The sequence below is a fragment of the Eschrichtius robustus genome, chromosome 5 (genome assembly GCF_028021215.1).
Source record: "Eschrichtius robustus isolate mEscRob2 chromosome 5, mEscRob2.pri, whole genome shotgun sequence".
NCBI classification, from domain to species: Eukaryota; Metazoa; Chordata; class Mammalia; order Artiodactyla; family Eschrichtiidae; genus Eschrichtius; species Eschrichtius robustus.
Window position 1 is genome coordinate 34,618,860 of NC_090828.1, and position 18,303 is coordinate 34,637,162.

Below are 18,303 nucleotides of genomic sequence, written 5' to 3' on the forward strand. Positions count from 1 at the left end.
CTCTGTATTGTTGTCATTATTTGAATTTCTATTTAATTTTATTATAATTATTATACATTATTTTTAATAATGAATTTAAAATATTAAAACAAACACCAAGGCTCAGGAAAACTCAGAAAGATATCCAGGTGGTCCTTAAACAGAGCTTGTGTCCTAATCAGATACAGTGGGCTTAGTCTTTCCACTCACCTCACTTACAGAAGCCTAAAATCTGCATACCTACTATCTTTTCAGTCCTTTAGTCCTTCATCCTAAATGGCAGAATTAAGCCCAAACTCTCAGAGGACTGTAGAAAGTCAATATTAAAATACTGAGACCTATGATATAATAATAAATATCCATGTGGTCTCTGCCCCTTTTCCTGGCACACAGTTCCTAAAACCCTACACTCTCTTAAGTGATAAGTGTCTTTTTGTATGTTAATGACATGACTGGTGGTTGGGGACATCCTGATAGCCTCAGGATGGGGGCTGGTTGCCAGGGGACCCAATCAAATGATCAGAGGGTTGGAACTTTCAGCTTTACTCCCAGAACTCTGGAAAGGGGACAGGGGCTAGAGGTTGAATTAATTACAATGGCCAATGATTTAATCAATCATGCCTACGTAACAAAGCCTCCATTAAAAACCCTAACTGAGGGACTTCCCTGGAGGTCCAGTGGTTAAGACTCTGCGCTTCCACTGCAGGGGGGGCACAGGTTCCATCCCTGGTCAGGGAATTGGGATCCCGCTGCCGTGCAGTGTGGCCAAAAAAAAAAAAAAAAAAAAAAAAAATCCCTAACTGAGGGGGTTCAGAGAGCTTCTGGGTTGGTGAACAAGTGGAGGTGTTGGGAGAGTGATCCCCCTGGAGGGGGCATGGAACTTCCATGCTCCTTCCCCCACGCCTTGCCCTATGCATCTCTTCCACTTGGCTGTTCCTGAGTTGTATACTTTTGTAATAAATCAGTAACCTAGTAAGTAAACTATTTTCCTAAGTTCTGTGAACAGTTCTAGCAAATTATCAAACCTGAGGAAGGGGTCATGGGAACCCCTGGTTTGCAACCAAGTTGAACAGAAGCTGTGGGTAATCTGGGGACCCACGACCTGAGATTGGTGGCTGAAGTGGTGGGGGGAGTCTTGGGGGACTGAACCCTTAACCTGTGGGATCTGCGAAAACTGATGAGTGTCAGAACTGAATTAAAACACAGGACACCCAGTTGGTGTCTGCAGAGTTGGAGAATTGCTTGGTGTAGAAAAACTCACACCCCTGGGGTCAGAAGTGTTCCAGAATGTTGTTGTGAGTATTAGTAAAGGAAAACAAGTTTTTTCTTTCAACATCCAAAAAATGATCATACAGCATGTAGATTATAAAAAAGAAAAATCAAAATTAGAATTCTTCTGACAGGGAACTATATTCAATATCTTGTAATAACCTATAATTGAAAAGAATCTGAAAAGAATGTGCATGTGTGTGTAACTGAATCACTTTGTTGTACACCTGAAACTAATACAATATTGTAAATCAAAAAAAAAAAGAATTCTTCTGATAATAAAGCTCAGTCCTCAAGACTCACTGAGGCAAATGTAAACATTTACTGCATAGAAACTAGAGAGCCTTCTCCAGAGTCCAAATAGTCAAATAATCTGGCCACCTGCCCTATGTTTACTCTGTGTGGAGTACTGCATTACAGGAAAACGATGATGTGATCAGAAAAAAAAAAAATCTCAGCATTCAGAGTTCAAGTGAGGATTTCAAATATACTTTCAACATCAACTCCCTGTTTTTATTTCTCACTTGATGACTTGATGGTTAGAAGAGCTGTTTTTATTCTTCATAATTTTTACTTAAAGTATACATTAAATTATCCATTGATTTGGTTATTGTTTGAGATTTTATCAAATTAACAACAGTACGTTTTGTTCCTTGACTCATTTTGTGTTAATACAATTCTTAGAGAGAAGTTTCCTTTTGGCTAGTTTTGTTTTCAACCAGATAAATTTGCACACTATGTTGAGTCTCTGAACTAAAATATGGGTGTGGCATACAAGCTTCATGAATACAATACTTTTAGCTTTTGTTTAATAGTGGAGAAATGGACTCAATAAACCACAAATATTCAGCATATTGACACATGGTAAGGCAGCCAAATTTGATTTCTGCCCTATGCAGCTACTTCTACGTAATACCACGGCAATACTACCTTTACAAGCCTGATTAAAAACAAAAGAGAAAGAAAGAATATTCTTCTCTGATAGTACTTTATGAGAATATGAAAGTTTTCATGACTTTCCCCTCTAACAAACGTATTCATAGGAATGTGTATTGAATGCTTACTCTATACCAGACATGCATTTTATAGGAATTACCTCATTCAATCCTCAAAAAAATTATGAAGTAGGTACTACGATTAGCCCCACTTTAAAGATGGGAAAAGTGAGACATAGAACAGCTGAGGAAAGGGCCACTGCACCATTAATAAGTGGAGTGCTGGCAATCTGACTCCATGGATCCCACTCTTAACTCCTGTGCCATCCTGCCTCCTTCTTTTTGATGTTATTTCATTCAAAACAATTTCTTTTACAATCACTTCCATGTAAGAATCAGAAGAAGACATTTGTCTAAAACCACTTTCCCTCACTAGAATATAAGCTCCAAGAAGGTAGAAGCTTTGCCTTATACCTTGCTGTAGCTCCAACTTCTAAAACTGTGCCTAGTACAAAGTATGCATTCAATAAACATGTGTTGAATGAACAAATGGGGAGATTTCAAAAGAATATTATCAGAGTGATAAGTAAACATCATACATTGCCAATTGGTTTAAGAATTCCCATGGTCTGATTCGAGCAAGCAAGCAAGCATAAGCTAGTTACCTTTCTCTCTTTTATATTTGTCTATCTTTCTCATAAGATTAGGTACAATTTTTTTGCAGAGATCCTCCAGTAATGTCAGATTATCTTCATCTATTTTATCTTGTTTCTCCAGATATGCCAGGAAACTTAGGGAGGTCTGCAAGAGAATCAATGGAGTCACATTTACTTGCCTACTGATTACCCATTGCAGTAATAAATTAGGTGGAGAGTCCATGCAGGAAGACTTCAGTAGTAGGGGGGAAGAGGCATTATAGAGATTGAAAATCTCTATACAATCTATATTAATACCAGATACCAAACACACATCACTCACTAACTACTCAGAAACAGTCCGATGAGCAGATGCTATTATATCCCCATTTTAAAGATGAAATAACTGAGGCACAGAGAGGTTCAGTAAGTCGTCCAAGGTCACAGAGCCAATAAGTGGCAGAGCTGGTATTTGAGTCCTGGCAGCCTGATGCCAAAGTCTGTCTCATTAACCATTGAGCAATAGTGCCTCTAACTCTCAGCTGTAAATGATATAAAAGATTAGGGCAGCAGCAAAACAGGGGTACCAAAGAAAAGAGAAGAAAATGTTTTGGAAGAATTTTATATTTGGTATTTTAAAAGAAAAAAATATCTTAAGCACTCCTGGGAAAAATTGCAAATTGGTTAGTATTATTTTAATATTGAATTACATATGAGGTGGAAGGCACCATAATCTTTTCAGTGATAAGGACTTCTCAACCAATGTATTAATCTGGTTATGAAAATATATATATGAATAAAATTGTGTTAGAGCCCACAGAAAAGAATAACTAATCAGAGGGACTTCCCTGGAGGTCCAGTGGTTAAGACCCCCCATGCTTCCACTGCAGGGGGCACGGGTTCGATCCCTGGTCGAGGAACTAAGATCCCACATGCTGCGCAGAGCGGCCAAAAAATAAATAAATAAAATAACTAATCAGAAAGTGAACAGCTAAACACTCGCTAACTGCGTACATAAGCATCAGCAGGATGGGAACAGGGGGCCGGGGAGTCTCCAGACATGCTGGCCAGTTGAAAAGGGACCGTATGGTCAGGAATATTGAGGAGGAGGCCTGAGTACAAACTCCGAGTGAAAGCTAGGCCACAGCTGGAACAGCAGGCTGGTATCAGGCCATGAAGGAACACCGAGGGGTTTGGGCAAGTACCCCATGGATGAAGGGGTTCCAGCAGGAATTTTTAAGGAGAACAGTGACATGAACAGGTTTGTTTTTAAATAGAAGTCTTGGGGATAGGTTGGAGGAGGAAGTGGGCTAGAGAGAAAATATCAGCAGGAAGATTAAATGCTCCGGTGAAGAGATCAACACGGCCTGGTCTAAAGCTAGTGGTGGAAACGCAGAGGAGGCGCTGGATTTGAGCGACTTTTCTGAGGTATCATTTGGTGAGCTGGGAGGTCAATTGGAGTGGGTGAAGAAAGGAAGGAAGAGTCGAAGACGACTTCAAATGGTGATGCCCCTCGTTTCTGCACGACTCACCTGCTCCACAGAGCAGGCGCCACACAAGCTGCACGTGGGAGGTGATACGTGAATCGCATCTCGAAGGATCACCACGCCTTCACTTCCGACATGCAAAAGGGCCTTCCAAGCAAAGAAAATCAGGTAGGGAAAATGAGAAACTGAAAATCTGGTTGTGAGCAGGCTCGTGGTAGTTTCGGCAAGAATAGTTTCGTGGGAGGGAAGGAGGCTGAAGCCATCTTGGAATGCGTTGGAGTGTGACTGAGAGTCGCGTCAGTGGAGAGAGAGCGTGTGTGGACTATTCTTTCAAGAAGTCTGGCGGTAGGACTTCCCTGGTGGCGCAGTGGTTAAGAATCCGCCTGCCAACGCAGGGGACACGGGTTCGAGCCCTGGTCCGGGAAGATCCCACATGCTGCGGAGCAACTAAGCCCGTGCATCACAACTACTGAGCCTGTGCTCTAGAGCCTGCGAGCCACAACTACTGAGCCCACATGCCATAACTACTGAAGCCCACGCGCCTAGAGCCTGTGCTCCGCAACAAAAGAAGCCACCGCAATGAGAAGCCCACGCACTGCAACGAAGACTAGCCCCCGCTCACCACAACCAGAGAAAGCCCGCGCAGCAACGAGGGTCCAACGCAGCCATAAATAAATAAATAAATAAATAAAATAAAGACAAGTAAATAAAATTAAAAAAAAAAAAGAAGTCTGGCAGTAAAGGGAAAGAAGATAGAGCAGTAACAAAGGATGAAAAAGGGTTAATGGAAGAATATGTGTGTGTATGTGTGCGCGCGCGCGCACGAAATGTGTGTTTTCAAACAAGGTACTCAAAATGCCAACAACCAAGGGAAAGGCCAGAGTTACAAAGTCTTAACTGATTTCTGTCCTAATCTGATCAAAAAAGAGATTATAAATTTTCAAGACATTCCAGAGACACATAGGAGAACCAAAAAGGCAAAGAAATGTGTGTGTCCTCATCTGCAGCGCCAGCACACCAACAACCTGCCCAGGAAATAAAGCAGGAGGGAGGAGGGGGTAAAGGAAGATTCATCCAGAGCTGATCAGCTGGGCAAAGGGGTCAGAGGGAATCCCCGAACAAGGTTCTACAGTCGGTTTATGTGCAAATGAGCTCCCGCTGAAGCTCAAAACAGAAACTCCTATCTTGACTTCATCCTACCAGGAGGAAGAAAAGGGGCTAAAACATGCTTCCAGAAGCAATGATGGAAATCCATTATACTTTGTACAAAGTGTATTAGATGTTGAGTAAATGACACCCTCCATACACACACACACACACACACACACAAACACACACACGAACACCCACAATATAAATGGAGTCTGCACATTAGTTTAAGAACACCACCCTGGCAAATATTAGCAGAAATTCTGAAACTCCCTTGCTCTGCATCTTTGTTAAAAAGATAGGTTTGGGTGTGGTTTCCTTTACATCTAACGTTCTATGTTGACTGCTACATTGAGAACGGATATCCTGACAGTTGTTTGGGTCACTCAGGATGTGTGAAGGCAGCTAAGTTTGCTCTAAGTTTGTGTGAAAGCTATCAAAGAGGAAACCTAGAACACCCTGCAAAGGTCGTTTCTGTCCATCCAGAGAGACCACGTGAATTCACAGTTCTTCCTTTTTATGGCTGAGAGGTATTCAGCCCCTCCTCCACTGGCTGGTAAAGAATTTATTTCTGTGATAAAGTCTTTTGCAATTGCAATTGCAGATAATGCAGTCCCATTAAGCCCTGGTATGGAAACACATCTGGGTTGCTTAGAGTTTGTCCTTTACGCACTTGAGAAGGCTGGCCTGATCACAAAGCCCAGTAGAGATCAACCTGGATTATCAGGTGTGTAACTCAGCCTCAATTCTGGCGTGAATAGTTAGATCTCCTTCAGAATACAGTGAGATCATTTGGAATCCAAGAAGGAAGTGCAGTTTTCATGAACTTGTCCAGGAAATTCCACAGTTTTATGCCACAGCTAAACACAGTAACTTCTAATTTACCGTTGTACAGAGTGAGAAAAGCATAAAATCATTTGGCTACTTGGGCACGGGCCTTTGATGATTTAAAAGCTAACTTAGCAGGAGGGAGAAATGTTTGGAATGATCCTGAACAATGAAAATGTTTCTGAAGCCACAGATGCCTGTAAGCAGAGGTCTAGGACCTGCGGAAAGGCCCAGAGGATTTTCTTAGTGGGAAATCATTGCTCGGTGTTGAGCATATCAAATGCCCTTCTCATCCTCCACCTCATTGTGGGGAGTAAGGACTTCTGTGCATGACAATAGGTGTAACAATAGAAAGTGGTCTCTTTTTATTTATAAACCCAGAGACTGGAAAAATTATGAGAGGATGCCCAAAGCTGGGAGATAATTTTATCCGAATATCCTGGAGGGTTTTTCAAACTACAAGAATCTCTTCTGATGTTGAGAAATTCTACATTTAAAGCAAAATGTTGTCATTTGAGTACGTAGCCACTTTGCACCAACATAAACTCGAGATTGCATCATCCCATTCATTCATGCTTTCACTCAGAGCACCATTTTGTAATTCTGCATTGTTTTGGGGCTATAATGATAAGTAAGACTCAGTCCCCATTCCCAAGGGTCCCACAGCCAATCCTTATGATAAAGGAGCCTGGAGAGAGAACCAATGGAAAGACGCAAGAGGCTAAAATCCCTGAGGGCTCTGAAAAGGAGAAAAAAAGGACTCAAAGGTTGCAACCAAAACAGAGAATTAACCTGCAGGTTAATTAACCTACAGGTCTGACACCAGGAAACATGTTTAATGAATTATTAAACATGGTCCTCATAAGACCTACCACATGTAAAAACAGCTTCCTACTCCCCAGTGATTTTTCTTTCAAAAAGAATTTATTTGTCAATAATATCAGTTAGTCTGGGGAGAATGTGATATGGGAGGGCTACACATGTAGGCTCTTTGCATTGGTGATGTGCTCATCTGTAAGTTGGACAGGGGATCCATGGCTGTTCACTTAGTTCTACATTTATAACTTCCATACATGTTACATGCCTTTTTTGGTGTTATCAAACATTATATAACTTAAAACCTAATAAAGATAGCAGTCGAATAACAAAATTAATGTTATAGGGTAAAATTTGAAAATTGGCCCCTTCCCAAATTAACTAACTTGCTTGTCACAAGCTGTTATGAGAATCAAAAGAAAAAATATAAAGTTTTGAGGCCTGGAAGAGAGATGTGCAGCTACTTTCCTGCCCTTAATTGTGACCAATCTAGCAAGAATATCAGCCGACAGCATTATGTTAATATTAAAAACATTACTGTTAGTTCCAAGCACTTGTATAGCCCTTTAGAAAGCACATCCTCAAACATCTGTCTCATTTGATTTTCACAAAACCCTACATGGGAGACACTGCAACGTCCACTGAAAAGGACACGGCTCCCTCAAAAACCTCAGCTAATGGAGGTGAGGAACAACTAATTCCCACTCTGCCATTAGCTACCACCTCCTCATTTCTTTGTGGCGCCCTGCACATTTCTATATCATAAAACACAGTGGATGCCAATAGCAATCATTTACTGCATGGTTAGTATGTGCAAAATACAGGCCCCAGCTAATAGTTTATGTACATTATTTCATCTAATCCTCTTAACACTCCTGGAAGGAAGTAGTATAATTGTCTATAATATGACACATTAGAAAATAGAGGCTCAGAAACATTCAATCACTTGCCCCACATCCAGGAGTTAGTCTAGGACTAGACTCCAGGCCCATCAAAAGGCAATGTTACTAACCCTTGTCTGATACTGTCTCCTGCAAAAAAAATGAGCCCTCCTGAAATCCCTTTCTAGCGTCTTCCCAAACACTGATTACGGCAATGTTCACAAAGACCCCATCCTATAGGGCCCACTCACCATCTGGACTTTTGGAATCCACTCCCTCAGAAGGAAGATCATGCTCTTTAAGTTCTCTGAGCTGATGTCTTCTGACAGTTCATAGAGCAGGTTTCTAAGACACACACCCAAGAGACAAATTAAAGCCTCGCACTTGCAGAGGATGGGCAGGAAATTGAGTGCTTTTATCGTATGTTATCTCTCATTTGAACGACCACAACCCTGTGAGTAAACAATTATTAATCCCATTTTATAGATTTAAAAACAGAAACTTTGAGCTTCAAAGTGACCTATTAAACGACAGCAACACAGTACGCAGTAGGAGCAGGCCTTCTGATTCCAAGTCCAGTGCTGTTTCAAATTCCACTAAGAAGGCGTAAAACACCATTTTGGCATGCCTGCCCTCCTCCGGACTCCATTCTAGAAATCAGGCTTACTTTATAGGCCCTCATCAGGGAGGACCGAATGCCAGTGAGTATAAAGTTCACTGTTGAAAAAGAAAGGAAACTATCCCGACTTCTGGAGAGTCATACAGTCGACAATTAGAAGAACTGAATATGGGGACTTCCCTGGCGGTCCAGTGGTTGGGCGCGGGTTCGATCCCTGGTTGGGGAACTAAGATCCCACATGCCGTGTGGCACAGCCAAAAAAAAAGAGAGAAGAAAAACTGAATACTTCATTCACAGCCCTGCATGCCTGAGACCATTCCTCAGCTGTCTAACCAGCAGAGTGGAAAAAATTATCTCCAGAATTCCCTCACTGACCCAAGGGCAGCTCAGGTTGTAGGAACCAGTTCAAGTGTTAAGGCCTGAAGGATTCTAACTGTCCAGGCCGTAAAATAGTATTACGAAGGCTCCACTTCGTAAGGCTGTTCGATGTAGATACTATGTTAGTGGATCGTTTAAAACAGCGTTGCTTAAGGTCTGTTGCCTTTATTCTACCTCTTTGGGCAAAATGCCTATATTTTACCTGTCTGGGTTTCACCCCAAAACTGGACAAACTGGACGTGGCATAAATGATGTCCCTCCCTACCCCAAAGACACATCTCCTTTTTTATTTTGCTCATTTGGGTCCAAGTATTCATTTCTCTCTTCTCAAATGGCTAGGTATAGGCTGACACACCAGGGACTCACTGGAGGCAGGAGGCTGAGAGCATGGAGGCTGGCAAAGAGGAAGGCGCTGGCCTGCTGCACACGGAGCAGGGCCTCCTTCCTCAGCGAGAAGCAGAACAAAGGGAAGCCACCACCAGGCACGGGGCTGGGTTTTGAAACTTTGCTGACCTCCCAGCCTCCCTTCTCATTAGCACCCGAAGTTAAGAAATCTCCTGCTTTAGAATCACCATACCATCCAAGGAGGTAGATGGGGGGGGGGGGGGTAAAAAAAAAAACAATCTTAAAAATTAATTCATCATTAATCCCAGCCTCTTTTCAAAGCCCAGTGGCCCTGCCGTGTCAATCACCTGAACAGAGAGACCTTCCGGCGGCCAGGCAGCCAGTGCTCCACCTGTTCCTTGGTGTAGCGCAGGTGCCGAAGCAGGACCTTCTGCTTGATGATGTAGAGGAGCTCCGCGAGGAAGGAGGGGTCTTCCTCACTCAGCCGCTCCTCTGCCATCAGGTAATCAAAGATATCCAAGGCTGAGCTGCATTTCTCCAGGTTCTTGGAGGCGATGGAGTCTCGGCAGAGAAACTTCAGGCGCTCCACATCTTGATCCCCCAGGTACGAATCAATAGTCAGAAGCGTCCCTCGGAAGTTCACTTGACAGTTATCATCTAAAGTGGAATTCAAACTTTGGCCTTGCGATGTCATGGCCAGCCTGAAAGAGATAAGGATTTGGGGGCCGCAGCTTAGAGAGGGAGGACAACACGGCACCCCAACTTCCCAGGCCCTCCCCCAGTTCCAGCCTCCTGTGTTCCAGGCCTTAGACTTTTCTAGAAATGCTGAAAAATGAAATTCTCTGCGAGGTCACTTCAAAAACCTATAGCCCAGAAAACATGACCCCAACACTGGCATGTTAACCTTTTAGGAAGTCTGGAGAGAGCTTTTATTGAAACTCAATTGACCCCGAGTTCCGCCAAATCAAAATGTCCCCATTGGGAGCTAGTCAAGACGGAGGACGACACAGCACAATTTCTCCCGCCTGGAGCTCTTAAGTCATTCCCACCAAATGGCAGAAGTAACACTTTTACATTTTAGAAATAAAGTAATGGTGGGGGGGTACATTTCTGAAGTATCTACCAACCCAAGGACAACAAGGTAACATTGCTAACCATACCAGGGCAGGCCTTTCTTTATCTTACAGAAAGAAAAGTCATAATCCCAGACCCCAGAAAGAGTGGTTTCAGACAACATTTGCTCAAATCATTGTAGGAAGTGACAAATTACCGAAGTCAGTATTTCCACACTAAATGTATTTCCACACTAAATTTCATTCTAATCAGAGGAGCAATGAATCGATAAAATTTTTTCAATGTAATTATTCATTCTTTAAGGACTTGAGGTATATATTCACTATGCAACACTTAACTATTTAGAAACAAGAAACTACTTTCTAAGGGAAGGCGAACATACCAATAACAAAAAAATAACAAAGAGTGGTTATATATAAGTGGTATAATTACAGATACTATAAATTTTATTCTGGGCTCTTGTCTGAGTTTCTCAAATTTTATGCAATGAACATATATTACTCTTATAGTTAGAAAAAGAAAAAAAAAATGTCATTGTTAATGTGAGCATCCATGGGGTCTTCCCTTCTAGTAGCTCTGTGATACTAGAAACAGTATGACTGGATTCCTGGAGACATCTTGTTCTAACACCGTACATTTGTCTTGCAGTTTCCTGAAAATTCTGATCTCTAGCTCTGGCAAGTCTGCCAGACTTTGTCTCCATTTATGGGCTAGCATATTTCTACCAGGAAAGGGCTGTGTTGGAGCCTTCCTGGGGCTTTCTAAGCTTTCTTTTTCCCTGGTACGGCTAGTAAATCCAGGCAGAAACAGTGCCACTGCTGACAATGTGAGATTTTACAAGTTTCCAGGAAGTAAAGCAAGGGGAAAAAAAGGCTGGCGCCTGAGACCCCAGAAGAGAAAAGGTCTTAATTACATACCTTCAGATCAAATTCCACTGATCCTCTGGAGATAAAAAGTTCTCAGAAAAATTTCCTGAAAACAGAGCTTTAAAGAAATTAGAATCCTCTTCGTGCTCCAAATCCAAGTTCCAAGGAAGCTCCCGTTTGCGCGGTTAAAAGAACTCAATTTGCCTGGCCGAACAAGTGAAAACTCGGTCAGCGGATTTGGGAAACTTATGCTAATTGCTGATGTCATCATTGACTCACTCGCCTTGCCTCCTCCCCTTTCCTGGGGTTAGGACAGTGCTGACAAACAGCGTCTCCTAAAGGCAGATGCACAACCTTCCCGCTGTAGAGCTCGGGACTTTCCCAGGTAAAGCCGAGGGCGCCTAACAGAGGAATTCCTGGCAGGCACTAAGTGCTCTAGTGTTTCCCTGGGGTCACTCCCCTCGGCAGTTAAAAAGGGAAGTGTCGATTATTTCCTGACCATCTCCTTCCCCAAACACACTAACCTTTAAAATAAAACTCAAAATGTTCATGAAATAGTAGTCAGCCATCTTAACCCTTTCTCAAGTAAGTACATGTGCAACTAAACAATAAAAAAATTTAAGGCAAAAAAAAATAAAGGAGGGGGCTGGACTCTAAGCCCATTTGGAAGTATTTGCAAGGAACTGAGTTAACAGTAGGCAAAACTGGTGAAGTCTCTGCCCTTCCAGCACATTCAGTCCAGCAGGAAAAAGACTCCGAAGACATTATTTCACGTAATAAAAACAATACCTAAAACTTGTATCCCAAGTACCATGTGCCAGGTACTATTTACTCATTTAATCATCCCAACAACTCTCTAAAAAAATACTATTACTATGACCCCTCTTTTAAGACGTGAAAATTAAAACACAAAAGGTTAAGTAATTTGCCCAAGATCACACAGGGAGCTGGTGGGAGAGCCAAGATTTAAACCAAGAAGTTTGGCTTTAAGTCACTACACTATAATTCAGCTAATTCAAATGCACAGTGCTGAAAGAAGTACAGACTCTTAGAAAGATATTTTATCTCTGAAAAAAAAAGATTTATGGGGGACTTCCCTGGTGACTCACGCTCCCAATGCAGGGGGCCCAGTTTAGATCCCTGGTCAGGGAACTAGATCCCACATGCATGCTGCAACTAAGAGTTGCTAAGGAGCCTGGCTGCCGCAGCTAAGACCCAGAGCAACCAAATACATACATACATACATACATACATACATAAATTTGGTCATGGAAAAAGTTATTTCTAAAAAAAAAAAAAAGATTTATGATGCCTTATTAACAAATGTATTACAGTGCCATTTCCATATCCTAGGCATGAAATTCTGTGTTTAAGAAAGACAAGCCCGAGTGGTGATGGTTGCACAACAATGTGACTATATTAACGCCACTGAATTGTACACTTGAAAATGGTTAAGACAGTAAATTTTATGTTATGTATATTTTACCAGAAATTTTTTTAAAAAAGATAACGATAAGACAGACAAGCTCTAAGTGTTGGTCTTCTATTCATTTCTTCAATTATACATATTTCACTCCCTGGACCATCTGGGAAGCCAATTTGATGAAACTATCGCTTCTCACCTTGTTCATAAAATACATTAACTTTTTCAACTTTTGTTCAATAATATTAAATATTTAGCAAGCTCTTCCTATGTGTAAAGCATGAACCCTCTAAGGTCAGTGTTATTATCCATATTCAATAGATGAGGAAATCAAAGTTCAGAGAGGAAAAGTATTTTGCCATCATCCCAACCCTGGGAAGAGTTGGGAATTCAGGACTGACACCTAGGTCTCTCTAATTCCAAATCCTATGCTCTTGATCCCAAGGCTACTACTGCCACTAACTCCATATGAGGTAATGTAATTTCTGTAACTACTGGGCAGGGTGATGCTGCAGTGGGGCTCACCTAAGTGCCACAGGAGCCCCACAGAGCAAGGCAGGAATCCAGATGGTGTTGCCTTGGAGGTATTTGAGCTAAGACTGAAAGGCAGAAGTAGAATAGAGACACCTGAAGTAAAACTTAAACCTTTATCCTAGGACTCCCAGTACTCAAGGGAAACACTTGAATCAAGTTAAAGGGGGGAGATTGTGTGCTATGTTATTTGCATTTGGCATTTCGTACTTCCCATTCAGAACACAATTACTGAGGGCATGCTGATGGTGAGTTGGTAGTAGTGGAAAGAATAAACATTTCTTACAGCCTCTTTCCTGATTGGTTGCAGTCGACTTGGTCCATATGAAGAGCCAATCAAAACCTACCACGGCCCTGGTGACAAAGGGGAAATACCAGATGGTTCCTATTTAGTTCTGCCTTGGGAGGGGGGCGGTGGTGTCAGTAATTGGCTTTCCTTTACATCCAGGGTCTGGTCCAAGTTCCCCCCCCCCGCCGCCAAAGTAAAAACTCGTGAACTAAAGAATGGACACAAGTGATGGGGAAGATAGATGTAGTAGCTAAGGAAAAAACCTTGGTGCCCTGAAACTTTCATTCCAACTCCTGGTCCTAAGGTAGCAGGTTCTTTTGATTAGCTATCCCATCCCCAACTTCTAGGACTTCCTCCCTTCCTCACCCCATACTTTTATTCACACACTTCAGACCTTCTCAGAACTAGTATTACTCTGGGTATATGGGAGCATGTGAAGCTAAGTTCTAAAGGAGAATGCTTTTTGCGGTAAGGATCCCAGCAGAGGTCTCCAAATGGTGCACTGGCAGGAGAGTATAGCTAGATGAGTAAAATGTGACCCATTTTGTATTCATTATACTACAGACTGATCTATTTTAAGACATTTTTTGGCCTTGCTGCACGGCATGTGGGATTTAGTTCCCTGACCAGGGATCAAACCCATGCCTCCTGAAGTGGAAGCGTGGAGTCTCAACCACTGGACCACCAGCGAAGTCCCCAGACTGATCTATTTTAACATGTCTCTTTTCTTAATAAAAAAGCAGTTAAAAAAAAAAGAGGTGAAAAATTTCCAATATTTAATGTAGAAAGCCTGGAAAATAGGGAAACACACAGAGTCATTTATAACCTATAACTACTGTTAAATTTTTATCAAATCAATATGTTGTACACCTTAAACTTACACAATGTTGTATATATGTCAATTATATCTCAATTTAAAAAATTTTAGTGTACATCCTTTCACTTTTCTCTGTGTAATTATTTTTCAAAAATTGAAATAAGCTGTACAGTTTGCTTTTTTCACTTAACAACACATATACCTTTTTTTTCATATCATTAAATAGTCTTTGACAACATGATGCTTAGTGGTTAGATGATATTCTCTTCCCTGGATATACCATATTTATTTAACTAATTTATAGTTATTGGACATTTAATTCATTTCCAATTTTTTACTACTGTGAGCAGTGCTGCATTGAAGATTCTTACAAATAAATCTCTGAACGTATTTATGATTTCCTTAGGATGAAACCCAATGTAGAATTAGCAAGCTAATCTTTAAATTCACCCTTCCCCACACTGTGAACCCCAGAGGCCTTCCATCCCACTTTCTTATCCAGTTGGGTTTGAAGCAAGAAGCCAGGGAATTCGGGGGTGATAAAACCTCAAAGTTCCACAAGGTGGTGATATTTCCTAAAAAAGTCCAACAAACTAGCATTAGATTGGCTAGGGAACTAGGCAGATGTGGCTAAAGGGGTAAAATAGTTTTAGTGCTGCAAAAAAGAAAAAAGAAAGAATCAAGAGGCCGAAAGGTCTTCCATTTAGAGGAGAGTTTGTCGTTTGAAAGAAGAAAAATAGAGAGAAAGCTGCTTTGGCCTTTGATTCAATAATTTTTCGAAAAGGCAGCATAAGACAGCCATGTTTATAAAAATTTACAAGGAGGCAAGTGACGTAAAATGTCCCTGATATCAATGTGTGCAAAAAGAGTCCAGTTAAGATGGCAGTATTCCCCAAATTGATCTTCATATTCAGTGCAATCACTATCAAAGTCCTTACTGCCCTTTTTTTTAAAAAAATATTTATTTATTTATTTTTCTGTCTGTGCCCTGCGGCATGTGGGATCTTAGTTCCCTGACCACTGATTGAACCCTCGTCCACTGCAGTGGAAGCACAGAGTCTTAACCACTGGACCACCAGGGAAGTCCCCTCACTGCCCTTGTTACAGAAATTGACAAGCTGATCCTAAAAGTCATGGACATGTAAGGGACTTGGGAGAGCCAAAATAATCTTGAGAAAGAACAGCAAAGTTGGAACATTCACACTCCCCAATTTTAAAACTTACTACAAAGTACAATAATCAAGACAATATGGTACTGCCATAAGGATAGATCCGTGGAATAGAATTGAGAGTCCAGAAATAAACCCTCACATTCACGGTCAGTTGATTTTCAACAAGGATGACAAACAATTCAATGGGGGAAAAATAGTCTTTTCAACAAATGGTGCTGGATATCCACTAGCAAAAGAATGAGGTTGAACCCATAGTTCATACCGTATACAAAAAATTACTCAAAATTGATCAAAGACTGAAATGTAAGAGTTAAAATCATAAAATCTTATAAGAAAATATAGGTGTAACTCTTCATAACCTTGGATTAGGCAATGGTTTCTTACATATGATGCCAAAAGCATAAGCAACAAAGAAGAAAACAGATCAATTGGACTTTAACAAAATATGAAGTTTTGTGCTGGAAAGGATACTATCCAAAAAATGAAGACAACCCACAGAATAGGTGACAAATTTTGCAGATCTTTATCCGATAAGAGACTAGTATCCAGGATATATAAACATAAAATTCAACAATAGAAAGACAATTTTTAAGGTTTTTTTTCTTTGATGTGGACTGTTCTTAAAGTCTTTATTGAATTTGTTACAATATTGCTTCTGTTTTATGTTTTGGTTTATTTTTTTGGCTATGAGGCATGTGGGATCTTATCTGCCCGACCAGGGATTAAACCCGCACCCCCTGCATTGGAAGGCGAAGTCTTAACCACTGAACTGCCAGGGAAGTCCCAAAAGACAATTTTTAAATGGGAAAGTACTGAATAGATGTTTCTTCAAAAACAATGTAAAAATGGCCAATACACACATGAAAAGTTGCTCAATATCATTAGTCAGTAGGAAAATACAAATCATAACCACAATGAGATACTAATTCATGCCCACTAGGATGCTTATAATAAAAAAGACAAACAATAACAAGTGTTGGAGAAGATGTAGAGAAATTGGAACCCTCATACCCTGCTGGTGGGAATGTAAAGTGGTATAGCCACTGTGAAAAACAGTTTGGCAGTCCTCAAAAAGGTAAACATAGAGTTACCAGCAATTCAACTCTGCCTTTATGACCCAACAACTCCACTTTTACATCTATACCCAAGAGAATTGAAAACATATATCCACACAAAAACTTATACATGAATACTCTTAGCAGCATCATTCATAATAGACAAAAAGTGGAAACCATCTAAATGTCCATCAATTGATGGATACACAAAATGTGGTATATCCATACAACGAAATATTATTCAGGCATAAAACAAAATGAAGTACTTACATATTCTACAACATAGATGAACCTTGAGAACATTATGCTAAATGGAAGAAGTCAGAAGGCCATGTATTGAATGATCTGTTTATATGAAATATCCGGAATAGGAAAATGTGTAGAAACAGGGAGTGGTAATCCAGGGGCTAGGAGGCAGGGAGGAATAAGGAACGATGGCTAATAGGTATGGGATTTCTTTTTTTATTATTATTTATTTATTTAGGCTGCACTGGGTCTTAGTTGCGGCACATGGGATCTTCGTTGCGGCATGTGGGCTCATAGTTGCTGCATGCCGGCTTCTAAGTTGCGGCATGTAATCTCTTAGTCACAGCACGCATGCAGGATCTTGTTCCCCGACCAGGGTTCGAACCCGGGCTCCCTGCATTGGGAGCGTGGAGTCTTACCCATGGACCACCAGGGAAGTCCTAGAATTTCTTTTGTAGGTAGATGAAAATGTTCTGAAATTAGGTCATGGTGATGACTGCACAACCGTGCATACATTAAAAACCAAAGAATTGTACACTTTAAAAGGATGAAGTTTTATGAAATGTGAATTATAGCTCAATAGGAAAAAAAAAAAAAAGGAAGATGTAGGATATGTCACAAACAACTTTCTGATGGTTAGTTCCATGTGTCAACTTGATTAGGCTAAAGGATGACCAGAGATCAAGTGAACCTTATTTTGGGGTGCGTCTGTAAGGATGTTTTTTAGAAGAGATTAGCATTTGAATCAGTAGACTAAGTAAAGAAGATCTGCCCTCACCAAAGTGGGTGGGCATCATCCAAGCCATTAGGGTCTGAATAGAACAAAAAAGGAGGAGAAAGGGTGAATTTTCTCTCTCTCTCTTCTTGAGCTGGGACATCCTCTTCTGCTCTCAGACTTTGGAGTTCCTGGTTCTCTGGGCCTTTGGACTCCAGGACTTCCACCAGCAACACCCCATTCCCCCATCCTGTCCCTCATCCCAACCTCCAGCCACAATCTTATTGTGTATGCATTGGAGAATCTTGAAGGTTTCTAAGGAGGAAAATGATAAAGATATGTTGAGAAAGATTCTTTGGGTTGCTGTGTATGACATGATCATAGGATTGAGAGGCTGGGGGCAATATCAGTGAGAAAGCTGTCGTCATAGTTCAGTGGAGGAGTAAGGAACGCAGAGGAAGTGTAATGATGGGGATAGATGGAAAAGACATTGTAGATGCAGAACCAGCCTGATTTAGATTTAGCCAGATGTAGAAACACAGGAGAGTGGAGACCAGGATGAAAGTGATGTTGGGGGTGATGCTGTTACCTAAAACTGGAGATGCAGGTAAAAGAGCAGATTGGGAATGGAGGTTTTTTTATGTTTGCAGTATACTGAGTTTGAGGTACCAGAGGGAAAATCAAGTGGAAAAGTATACCAGGAGGTTGCAGGGTGAGATTTGAACTTGAAGAGTCTGTGCTTGAATATCCCTCTTGTCATTGGCATAGAAGTAGTAATTGAAGCTACAAATTGT

The 18,303-nt window shown here is 41.1% G+C and overlaps 1 protein-coding gene across 4 annotated transcripts in view; it reads right to left on the reverse strand.

The window, feature by feature from the left end:
- CASP10 (caspase 10) overlaps positions 1 to 11,479 on the reverse strand; it is a 29,524-nt gene extending 18,045 nt beyond the window's left edge. For all 4 annotated transcript variants that reach the window (XM_068544667.1, XM_068544666.1, XM_068544669.1 and 1 more), the window contains exons 1-4: positions 11,313 to 11,479; positions 9,669 to 10,022; positions 8,231 to 8,324; positions 2,849 to 2,984 (exon numbers count right to left, since the gene is read on the reverse strand). In XM_068544667.1, coding sequence (XP_068400768.1) covers positions 2,849 to 2,984; positions 8,231 to 8,324; positions 9,669 to 10,015 — 577 coding nt within the window. In that variant the 5' untranslated portion in view covers positions 10,016 to 10,022; positions 11,313 to 11,479. The remainder of the gene's footprint in view (positions 1 to 2,848; positions 2,985 to 8,230; positions 8,325 to 9,668; positions 10,023 to 11,312) is intronic.
- Positions 11,480 to 18,303: the final 6,824 nt, after the last annotated feature.